Genomic DNA, 12,847 nt, shown 5'->3' with positions numbered 1-12,847 from the left:
GAGAGAGACAAAAAGAGAAAGTGCATTTGTATTTTGACTTAGGTTTTTAAAAAATCAATATGGTTATGATAGCAATAGAAATTGAGTTTCTGAATATATTTTGAAGGTAGAGCCAATAGTATTTACTGATGGATTAGGTACAGAATGTGAGAGAGTAGTTAAGGACATTTTTGAATCAAGCAGCTAAAACAATGGTGTTATCAACTGAGGGCAGATTTCAGGTAAAATAGATTTGGAATGTTATTGGTAGGAATTAGGAATTAAGTTTTGGACATGTTAAGTTTGAGATGTCTGTTAGATATCCAAGTGGAGATGTTGAGTAAATAACTGGATGTATGGATCTGGTGTTCCAGGGAAATGACTGGGCTAGAATAGAAATATGGGTGTCAGAAGTGTATAGATGATACTTAATATTGTGATACTGGATGAAATCATCAGGGATTGGCTATAGAGAGACAAGAGAGGGTTTGAGCCTTTGGGCACTTCAATGATAAAGGGCCTGGGAGGAGGTGGGGAACCTATGATGTAAGAGGAAAACAAAGACAATATGAAATTTTGGAAACTAAATGGGAGAAGGAATGATCAACTCTGCTAAATGCCTCTGATAGGTCATTTAAGATGAGGACTAAAATTAATCATTTGATTTATCAGCAGGGAGGTCAAAACTAGCCATTTGGGTAGAGTTGGGGTAGTGTTATGAGTGGAATTAGAGACAGTGAGAATAGATAACCATCAAGGAGTTGCTACAAAGACACAGACTAATGGGATTGAGGGGTGAGTTCAAGATTATTTTTTTTTAAAGATGTGATAGAGAAACACATATGCTGATCAGAATGATTGAGTAGAAAGGAGGAAAACTGGTGATGTAGGAGAGAGGAAAGAATTATTGGAATAATGTTCTTGAGTACGAAAGAGAGAATAGAATTTATGACTTAAGTGGATGGATTGACTTTAAATAGGACCATAGAGAATTCATCTATAATAGCAGGTGGAAAGGCAGCATATGTAGTTATAGTTGTTGGTAGGTGGGTAGATATGATGGTGAGAGTTTTAAAAAGTCCTATTGATTACTCCAGTTCTCTCACTGAAATAGAAAGCAAGGTCATCAGCTGAGAGAGAGAATGAGAGAGGAGGTATTACAGGTTAGGACAGAAAGTATGAAATAGTTGTGTAGGCAAGTGGAAGAGTTAATGGACAATGGAAATAAAATATGATTGGCCAGCGTCATTAAGTACCCACTTGAGGGTGGATATGTGAAATTGGCATTTTTGAGGGGTTGTAGCTATTGGTAATATTAAAATTTAGGGTATGGAGTGAATAGCTGAGATGGGTAGAGGAGACGATTTTTGGAAGAGAAGTTAAAAAAACCAAGAGGCCAGCAAGGTGGAAGTATCATTTATATGTATATAAAAATCTCTCAAAATGAAGAGAGGAATCGAGTTGGAGAGAGTGATAGTGAATCGGAAGGGCAGTGCTAAATAATGGGCAGTGATCCAGGACTCCACAGATGGCAACACTGAAAATGGCAGAGTAGAGAACTCCAGAGCTCTGTTCATCCATAAAAGCAGCTAAGGAGCTATTAAAAACTATCAATAAACTTTTACAGAATTCTGGAATTTAATAAAAATCTTAAAACTAGAAAAGCCTCAATGAAGAAAGAGCTACTGCTTTGGGATAAGAGAGCACTGTGACATTTTAAATTGCCTACCTATATTATCCATTACACCCAGATAGATGGTGGCCGTGAAGATAGAAGCCCACACTCCTAGTGAAGATTGCTAATGCCAGAGGATATAAAGAATTGTTTTTAAAGAACCATAGGTTCAAACTATTTGGCTGTTCACTGAAGTACTTGGGCAAAGGCTTGTCTCTGTTTTGCCTGAATGGGAGCATCCCAATGGCTTGGGTGGCTTTTGCCCAAAGCATTTTGGCTTTAGCAACTATTGGTTTTAGCAGTCTGGAACAAGAAACAAAAGTTGGATAGTCAGTAGAGAGACTGAATACTTGGGAAGGAAGAAGTTGAATAATGAGATGTGGGGTGGGGGGGGGTTAATGACTTTTAAGAAATAGATGAATATACCAGGTAATAGGGAAAAAAGGCCATGTACATGCCCAGAACTGGATGTGTACTCAGGAAAGGGCTGAGAAGACCCTAAGCTTTTCCTATGTCTGGCCTTCAGGGTCTACATGAGCAGGAAGTGAAGACTAAGGCAAAGTTATAAATGGTCTGGCCAAGTAGTGAGGAGTGCCCCAACGCACACAGAGCCAATGTGCAAAGATTGGGAAATTTTTTCTTTTTCTTTTTCTTTTTCTTTTTCTTTTTCTTTTTCTTTTTCTTTTTCTTTTTCTTTTTCTTTTTCTTTTTCTTTTTCTTTTTCTTTTTCTTTTTCTTTTTCTTTTTCTTTTTCTTTTTCTTTTTCTTTTTCTTTTTCTTTTTCTTTTTCTTTTTCTTTTTCTTTTTCTTTTTCTTTTTCTTTTCCTTTTCCTTTTTCTTTTCTTTTTCCTTTTCCTTTTCTTTTTCCTTTTCCTTTTCTTTTTCTTCCTTTTCTTGAGGGCTTTGGGCCTCTAAGAAAACTTAAAACACGAACTGACCACTAAGCTAACAGAACAGAGATTTCAGTGGCCATACATGACAATAATATAGACTTTACAAAATGAGTTCAGAAAATTCACTAAACAAGCAAAAAGCAATAACCCATAATAAGCAACAGCATAAACCCCAGAGTGGGTGCAGAATCTGATTTTCAGAGTTGCTTCTTAATATTCAAAATGTCCAGTTTCATATAAGAAATAATGAGGTATGTAAGGAAACAAAACATGGCACATTCACAAGAAAAAATAAATTAATAGAAACTATCCATGAGGAAGCCCAGGCAATGGACTTAGTAGAATAATAATTTAAATCAACAGTCCTAAATATACTTATGGTCTATAGAAAACCATGAGAAGAACTAAAGGAAACCAGAAAAGCACTGTCTCATAAGACAGAATATCAATAAAGAAATAATTATAAAAGAAATTATGGAATAAAAAAGTACAATAACTGAAATTAAAACTGCACTAGAGGGGTGCAAGAGGAGATTTGAGAAGGCTGAAGAAATAGTAGCCAACTTGATAAGTCTGAGGTTACCCATTCTGAGGAGCAGAAAGAAAAAAAATGAAGAAAAGTGAACAGAGCCCATTAGACCTATATGACACCATTAGGTGTAACAATATGTGCATTATGAGTCCCAGAAGCAGAGGAGAGAGAGAAAGGGATAGAAACTCTATTTGAAAAAAATAGTGGTTGAAAACTTTTGAAAGATATGAAGCTACACTAAGAAGCTCTGCAAACACCAAGCAGGAAAAACTCAAAAGAGATTCACACCGAGATACATTATAGTTAAATTGTTGAAAGCCAAATACAAAGAATCTTGAAACTAGCAAAATAGATGTGACCCACTGCGTACAAGAGATCCTCAAAAAGAATAATAGCTGATTTCTCTTCGGAAGGTAGTATGATGGCATATATGCTGTAAGAATAAAACTGTCAACCAAGAATCTATATCCAGCAAAACTATCCTTCAAAAATGAGAGATTATGTTATTCCAAGATAAACAAAAGCTGTAGGAGTTCATCACTAGTAGATCTGCCCTACAAGAAATGCTAAAAGGAGTCCTTCAGGCTGAAATGAAAAGACACTAGACAATAACTTGAAGCTATATAAAGAAATAAAGCACACTAGTTAAAGTAGCTATAGGTAAATATAAAAGCCAATATTGTGTTTTTTGGTTTGTAGCTCTTCTTTTTTTTTCCTATGGCTTAAAAGAGAAAGGAATAAAACTATAATAATAAATTTAATCAACATACAAAGTGTAACTATAAAAGAGGTAGGGGTGGAAATGTATAGGTGCAGAGTTTTTGTGTACTATTGAAACTAAGTTGGTATTAATTCAAATTAGGTTATTATAAGTTTAAAATGTTAATTGTAATAATACCCAAGGTAACTACTAAGAAAATAAGAAATAAACAGAAAAGGAAAGAAGGAAATCAAAATTGTATACTACCAAAATAATTGAACACAAATGGAGGCAGTAATAGAGGAAATGAGAAATAAAACCTGATAAAAGACATATAGAAAACTTCGCAAAATGGCAGAAGTCCTTCCTTGTCAGTAATTACTTTAAATGTAAATAGAGTAAACTGTAATTAAAAGGACCAGTTCAGAAGAAGTTATAAAAATGTATGATCCCAACTGTATGCTATCTGTAATAGACTCACTTTAGATCCAAAGATACAAGTATGTTCAAAGTAAAAGTATGGAAATACCTATCTCATACAAACAAGATCCAAGAAAGAGCTGGGGTGGCTATTCTAATATTACACAATGTAGACTATAAGATAAATTTTTTTTACAGTAGACAACGAAGAACATTACATATTGATAAAACTGTCAACCCATCAAGAAGATACAGCAGTTATAAACACACGTGCACTAAACAGAGCCTCAAAATATGTCCAGCAAACATTAAAAGAGTTGAAGGGGGGAAATAAACAGTTCTATTAAATAATTGTTGGACATTTCTATGCCCCGCTCATTAATAGATAGAACAATGAGACAGAAGACCAGTAAGCAAATAGAACACTTGAACAGCACTATAAACCAACTAAACTTAACATACATATATAGAACACTCCATCCAGTGATAATAGATTACATTCTTCTCAAGTGCATATGGAATATTCTCTATGTTAGACCCTATTAGAGACCACAAAACAAGCCTCAATGAATTTAAAACATTAAAAGCATTAAAAAAACTTATTTGACAACAGTGAATGAAAACAGATCATAGCAGTTGTGTAGGATAATGAGTGATGGGAAATTAAGAGCTGGGTGGGCTTTAGAGAGGGTGGAGGGAGAATAGTCTGAAAACAACTATAAAAAGCAAAGACGACTTGTACCCCACCTCTGAGCCTAGTAGTTACTAAGGATCTGGGGAAAATAGCTACCACTTGACTGGGTTACAGTGGGTGTGGTATTCCTGGGGAATGCTAGACTCTGAGCATGAAAGTGGAGGGAATAATTAGAGGAGAGGTAGGGGGTTTTGCTGAGAATGGGTCATAAATTCCAGAGGATTCCATGGAAGATTTTCAAGAATGCAGAAAGGTGGGATAGTACAGAACAGGATTGTGCAGAGCAATATGAGGATCAGAGTGTGGAAGTTAATGTTTGGCCTGGTAGTTGGGGATTCTGGTAGTGACTCATTTAAACAGAGGTAATGGGAATAATGAAAGCATTCCTGATCATATTTTGTTTTTAAGGGAAAATGTCTTGATACTAAAGAACCTTTTATAAACATTTAGAGTTAAACTGTTGAAAACTTACCTTTCTTAAAAATTACAGTGAAACAGTGCCTTTATATAATATCTATTAGTTTAATTAGCTTCACATAATACCTATAGCAATTGTAGGGGGAGTTTTACTTACAAATATATCATTTTCAGTGTTAAATAGAAGCAGAACATAATGTCACTGTTTGCTTTTTATTTGCATCTGGCCATTTAGTAATTGTTGGTTGTATTCACTTTACTCATTCATTCATCTGACCTCCAGTAGTTTAAAAATTAGGGAAAAATCTTTTTGATAGCATTCAAAGTTCTTTCTGTTTCTTTGAAGGGTTTACTGGGCTGACCTTAATTGGCCATTCCTTATTTATTTATTTATTTATTTATTTATTTATTAAATATATTGATATTTTACAGAGAGGAAGGGAGAGGGATAGAGAGCTAGAAACATCGATGAGAGAGAAACATCGATCAGCTGCCTCCTGCACACCTCCCACCGGGGGTGTGCCCGCAACCAATGCACATGCCCTTGACCGGAATCGAACCCGGGACCCTTCAGTCCGCAGGCCGACGCTCTATCCACTGAGCCAAACTGGTTTCGGCTATTTATTTATTTATTTATTGTTGATTTATCCATGTGTAATATGTATAGACACCTGTTTTCGAGAAGAAATCAGCTGACAAGCACATATAATTAGCACAAAACCCAAGAAATGAAAGAATAGGGAAAATAGTATAAAAGCAGATACAGATGGTTCTGCACTTCCAAGTTTGTCAGTCTTGTTTCTGTGTTTCCACGGATAACTACTTGAAAAAATTCAAGTTAAGAAAACACACATATAAATACATTCAAACTAAATATTCAGTATAAAATCTCCCTATTTTATTTAATTTTTAGATTTTATTCAAATATTAGCATGCATTGTAAAATGTGTCCATTTTCAAAATTCCTTTAAGTTCATCAAAAGATGCTTCAATGTGGAAAGGGATGTAGACATAATTATCTTCGTCTTGAATTCAGATGTTATTCTGAATAACATCTGAAGAGCAGTGAATCTTATTGCTGAACAAGGGTTATTTGAGCTAATTTTTCTTAAATATTGGTAAAGGATATGATTTTAGTTGTACTTTATGCACTAAATAGAAACTTTTATTTTTCAAGGAACCAAGTGGAGAGACTCCTTCATCCTTATACAGAGTTGCAGCAGTGCTTCTACAAGTTAATCTTATTGATTTAGATGATCTTTATGTACATGTAAGTCAAGTGGGCTGCTAAGAAAATTTGGTTGTCCATTCCAGGGGTGGGGAAGAGGAATAGACAGCCATGTAGCACTCTAAGGTTGGTCCTAGGCTCTCAAATCTTAATTTTTAAAGCCCTAATGCATTATTACTTTGTGTTTATAAAGTGAATGACTTTATTTCTTTTACGAAGTATGGAAATCTTATTTTTTTTGTTACCCTTACAGAGGTATGGTTGGATATGAAGTTAAAGTTCTTAATTGTTATCAAGGAATAACACATGGGGAGAGAGGCCAAGTTCTAACCAATGTTGTTTTAGACTTCTCTATACACAAATTATGGGAAATATGGGATTACCTAGATACTTCTTCCTTCTCCCCAAAATGTTAATTTTTGGCATTCAGGATGTATGGGGAAGTTTTCACATGTTTTTTTAAAAATGGCTCTTCTTGTGTTTTAACTGGGTAATAAATGACTAGTATTGTGCTTATATTGCTGGATCCAGGATGTAGAAGAGTATGTATGTGATTTTGATTGATGATCTCTAATGTACCAACAGTTTAGCCTGTCAGTTTGAAAAAACTAGGTTTGTAGTATAGAACTTTGTTTTATTATGTTTTGTATTAGGATATCTATGAACTTAAACCTGTCCAATGCTGACATCATCTTTACTGCCTTGGAGATCACTTTGTAACTTTCTTGCTTATCATTATTATATACTACTAGAGGCCGTATGCATGAAATTCGTGCAAGATTAGGCCTTTGCAGTCCTGGCTGCCTCAGTCCTCGCAGCCCCGGCTTCGTCTGGACAGTTGTTCCGCTGTTCGGCCGTTCAGTCAATTTGCATATTACACTTTTATTATTATAGATGTTTACAGAGTTGAATAAAACTTGATCTCTACCTTGGAAGCAGTCATAGTCTACAAGAGAGAAAACATTTTGCATTACATAATAACTATATTGGAGGTATTTACATAGTGCTGTGGGAGCTCAGAAGAGATAGTGATCATTTCCGTGTGGGGGCATTTTGGAAGGTTTTTTCAAACTAGTGATGTCGAACTGGGATTTTGATGATCAGTAGGTGTTGGCCATGCTTATAAGGTGGAAAGTTTCATAGGCAGAAATAACTGAGTATAAAGGCAGGAAGTTTGAAAGGGCTTCATTATCTTAGGATGGGGTGGGGAATATCCAGCCCTATAAAGCCTGTTAAATCATTTGGTCTGGCCCGCCAAAACATTAGGGGTGAGTTAATTAAATGTTTGACCAAATATAGCAGGCTGATTTTTAAGTTGATAATTTTGTATGGTGGGAGAAGGATGCCAAATGGTCCTTGGCAGAGAAAAGGTTCCCCACCCCTGTCATAGGGGAACATCGGGAGCTCAGAGTGATTGGAGCTCAGGGTGGTATGTAGGGGTGATGAGGATGGACAAATAGGTTGGGACTAAATTGTGAAGGACCTTAAGTGCCATAGTAAGGTGTTTGGGGTTTTTTCTTGTTGGGAGTAGAGAGCCATTCAAGATTTAAAGTAGAGGAATGTTGTACAAACTGAGAACATGGAAAATTGGTCAGAAAAAGGAGAATTTGAAAACATAGGTATGAGTTTATAGTGTGGACTGGCAGGACAAATGGAAACTGCAAAAAATTGATAGATTTATTGCTGATATGTTTGAGTTTAACAATAAATGGTGGCGGACTAAGTGTTCCTGTTAAGGTGACAGAGATTTTCAGACGGGATTAAAAACCAGTTTATTATTTACATGAGACTTCTAAAATCGAAGGACAAAGGAAGTTTGAAAGTAAAAGGGTGGGGAAAAATATACCAGGGAAATTATTATTGGACAAAATAGACTTTTTGGCAAAAGAGATATTCACTTCATAATAATAAAGTTGTGTTCACTAGGAAGATGTAACTTTTTATTTTTTAAATGTATTTTTATTGATTTCAGAGAGGAAGGGAGAGGGAGAGATAGAAACTTTCAGTGATGAGAATCAATTGGGTGCCTCCTGCACACCCCCTACTGGGGACTGAGCCCACAACCGGGGCATGTGCCCTTGACTGGAATCGAACCTGGGTCCCTTCAGTCCGCAGGCTGACACTCTATCTACTGAGCCAAACTGGCTAGGGCAGTGTTTGTTTTTTATATGTGAAAATAGTATTAGCTGTTTTATGAAAATTTAATGAACCATTTTTAGCTTCTTCCAGCTGATAATTGCATCATGGATGAACATAAACGAGAAATTGTGGAAGCTAAGCAAATTGTTAGAAAACTTACGATGGTTGTATTGTCTTCTGAAAAAATGGATGAGCGAGAGAAAGAAAAGGAAAAAGAAGATGAGAAAGCAGAAAAGGTATATAGTTCATTCTAGTAAAGTTAACTTTTTTTTGGATTTAGAATCATGAAATTTAACTTGTAATAGTTAATTAACTTTTAGACAATTTTTTTCCTAATTTTGATTGTGGTGAAACATGGTTTTTGGAATAAGAATTTACGAAGGTGGTTTTGCTTTTAATTTGTTGCCTTCCCAAAAGAGGCTACTATGTTTTTTTTAAATATAAATTTCAAAATGTATTCTAAGTAAAATCACAAATGTATCGACTATATTTGTGCCATGCATAATGTCTCTCAAGTCCTAAAGGGATTCTCACAGAATGAATGAATTCTGTGGCCCAGTAAAACATTTAAGTACAACTCAATGTAATTCTGAGTCTGTAAACTGTCACACTGCATGTGCTAAATGAAAAAGCAAATCCTTTTGGTTGTACTTTGAGGAAAATACCATTGCATTTCCCATGAATGGCAGCTGTTGTTGATATACATTGTTGTGTGTTTAGCTCACTTTTTTAAATGAAAAAAAAATTAAGATTTATTGGTGTCCATATTCTGAGTATCTTTGCTGTAATTTTTCATTTGTAGCCACCTGACAACCAAAAACTTGGTTTGTTGGAAGCCTTATTAAAGATTGGTGATTGGCAGCATGCACAGAACATTATGGATCAGATGCCTCCATATTATGCTGCTTCACATAAGCTAATAGCTCTTGCTATTTGCAAGCTCATTCACATAACTATTGAGCCTCTCTACCGAAGGTATGTTACTGTATGCTTTACTAATCATTGAGGTAGAAATAGTTTGGGACTATGACAAAATCTGCATATTTATCTTGTCTCCTCAAACCATGCATCTATTTTAGTGTGTTTTATCAGAAGATAAGAATAATTTATAGTGTATCAGTCTGATATGTTATGTCTTAATCAGTGAGTTGTCTCCTAATGTAGACTCTAGACCAGCCGTGGGCAAACTACGGCCCGCGCGCCGGATCCGGCTGTTCTATCGGGTTCTCTTGCTCTCCCCTCCGCTCCTTTACTTTGAATTTATATTAGTTCACACAAACACTCCATCCATGCTTTTGTTCTGGCCCTCCGGTCCAGTTTAAGAACCCATTGTGGCCCTCGAGTCAAAAAGTTTGCCCACCCCTGCTCTAGACCATTGGAGAATGTGTGCTGCAGTATACTCTAAAAACTGTAAGTTAGACTTCTAGGTTGGGTTTGCTCCTTTGAGAGTAAAGACTCCATTCTTCTGTTTTTCACTTTTCCCCTCCCCTTTTAGGGGCAGAGAATTCCTAAGGCTTTTACTTAGTGTAATTTTCTTCTATCCTGGGTTGAGTAGCTCTTGCTTCTCTGCTTGCCTTATCTCTCCCAGCAAATAGGCTGCTGTTCTGGAAATTGATAGTGCAGCTTCTCTCACCATCCCTAGTTACAATGTTGACCAGTCCTCTAGCTCAGCCTACTTTTAGGATACTTAAGAGTAGTATTGGCAGAGTTCTGGCTTCAGTCCCACACATCAGAGCCTGCCTCAAAAGCTCCAGCCTTGTGATTCATGCATAGCTGCTGGCTGCTGCCTTTAGTGCCACCTGGGTTGTGGACCATGAAGGCTTCTTCTCAGAGAGTTATCCCTGTGACTCCACAGTGGGGATACCTGCTCAGCAGGTGAGAACTCCGGTATGCTGTCCTTTTTAGTGTACCCTCTTTCATTATGGTGCTTACTTTCTCTTTCACCAAACCTACCTCATACGCAGTCTAAATAGTGGAACACAGATTGAGAAATGTTTATTGACTTGAATCAGTGTTGTTATATTCATATCTTTTTGTTTCATCCCCACTGTCTCCGAGGTCCATCCCTTGTTCCCCATTCCCATATGCATTTTGAGTTTTTTTAATCCTCATTCGAGGATATGTTTTTTACTGGTTTTAGAGGAAAAGGCGGTGGGGGGAGAGAGAAACATAGATATGAGAGAGAAACATTGATCTATTGCTTCCTGTACACGCCCCGACCAGGGATCGAACCCACAACCTGGGCATGTGCCTTGACCAGAATCAAACCCATTGCCTTTTGGTGTATGGGATGACACTCCAGCCAACTGAGCCACACCAACCAGAGCTCCCAAATCCATTTTCCTGATACTGGCTGAGGTTGACTAAAAAAAAATAATTCTTACGATGTATGTTAAATGTTACTTGGAATCTGCATTTCTCTAATTTCCTTTTCTTATGCAGTTAATATGAAACATTCTCCTCTGAGCTCTGATCTTTTTCAAGTGAATATTCTTTTTGTCTTTTTCTACCAGTTAAATTAGCTGGTATAATAAAGTTAGGCACAATTGAAATATAGAAAGCAAGTATGAGCAAGAATTGTTTTACTTTAAGTTAAAATGAGGTATTATATAGCATACCTATAAATTTTGCTTCTTTTTATAGAGTTGGCGTTCCTAAAGGTGCTAAGGGCTCACCTGTTAATGCTTTGCAAAATAAAAGAGCACCAAAACAAGCAGAGAGCTTTGAAGATTTGAGGAGAGATGTCTTCAATATGTTCTGTTACCTTGGTCCTCACCTTTCTCATGATCCCATTTTATTTGCAAAAGTGGTGCGCATAGGCAAATCATTTATGAAGGAGGTTAGTAAGTTTTTTTTCTTTCAAGTAAAAAATTAAATTTTGAAATGTGTATATTTGTGTTATGTGTATCTCTAGAAATAAAAAGAAAATGAACTCTAAGAAAAGGTTATATTGACTAAGGTTTGTGGAAAGTCCATTGTGTCGTAACCATTTGTATTTATATATATGTCTATGTATGTGTATATGTACACACATAGATATATAGATACAATTATATAGAGTATATGTATATCTATATAATTATATCTCTATTTTTATCTTTATCTAAGTCTAAGTCTATGTCTATATATTTCTATCTCTATCTCTATCTAGCTAGATTATTAGTCAAGTGGCCTACATAGGAAAATATGCTTTAGACAAGTGAAAGCTTTTTGAATCCTCTTATAATTGGTGGTTAACTCATCATTCTTTCCCTTTGCTTTTCTTCTTCTCAGTTTTTTTCATGGCTGCTATTTTGAATCATTGTCATTATTTGTATGAAGGCCTTTGAACCTCAGACTGTTACAGATTCATATTTTAACTTTTTAGTAAACTTTTTATTGAAATAAAAACATACATATAGAAAGTACACAAATCATAATTGTATAGCTCAGTGACATTTTCCAAACTAAAATACCCATATGTCTACCACCCAGATCAAGAAATAGAGCTGTACCAGCACCCTAGTTTTCCCTGTACCCTATCCAGTCACTATCTCAGGGGTAACCATTTATGCTATATATTTTTTTGTTTTTAAAATCAGCTTTGTGTTATAGTTTACATACAATAAACTTCACTGATTTTAAGTATACAATTTGATGAGTTTTGACAAATGTATATAGTTATTTACCAACCACCACAATCATGATACAGACTATTTTCATCACCCTAGAAAATTCCCTCTTTCCCCTTAGTCATCAATTCCCTCCCTTTACTGTTGGTTTCTGGCAACCTCTGATAGGCTTTCTGTCACGATAGTTTTGCTTTTTTCTAGAACTTCATATAAATGGAATTGTACAGAATGTACTATTTTCTGTCTGTTTTTCCCCCACTTAATGCTTTTGGAATTCTTTCAAGTTGTTGCATGTGTCAGAAGTTCCTTTATTGCCAAGTACTACTTCATTGTATAGGCATAACCGAGTTATCTATTCACCAGTTGATGGGCATTTGGGTTGTTTCTAGTTGGGGACTATTATAAACAAAGCTGCTATGAATATTCTTTTCCATTTTTTTTGTGGGGGAGGGGCGCATGTGTTTGTTTTCCCAAGAATGGGATTGTTGGGTCATATGGATAAGTATCTGTTTATCTTTTTGCCAAACTGTTCAACATGTGTGACCATTTTGCATTCCTG

At 35.9% G+C, this 12,847-nt stretch overlaps 1 protein-coding gene across 1 annotated transcript in view; it reads left to right on the top strand.

Annotated features, from left to right (window-relative positions):
* Positions 1-12,847, top strand: part of THOC2 (THO complex subunit 2) — a 111,897-nt gene that overhangs the window by 65,278 nt on the left and 33,772 nt on the right. The window contains exons 9-12 of the mRNA XM_080653130.1: positions 6,488-6,580; positions 8,758-8,913; positions 9,480-9,652; positions 11,321-11,520. Of these exons, the coding sequence (XP_080509256.1) occupies positions 6,488-6,580; positions 8,758-8,913; positions 9,480-9,652; positions 11,321-11,520 (622 nt within the window). The remainder of the gene's footprint in view (positions 1-6,487; positions 6,581-8,757; positions 8,914-9,479; positions 9,653-11,320; positions 11,521-12,847) is intronic.

This window comes from Plecotus auritus (assembly GCF_963455305.1).
Source record: "Plecotus auritus genome assembly, chromosome: X".
NCBI lineage: Eukaryota > Metazoa > Chordata > Mammalia > Chiroptera > Vespertilionidae > Plecotus > Plecotus auritus.
Note: the sequence above shows the minus strand (reverse complement) of the source record. Positions and strands in the feature narration are given on the sequence as shown.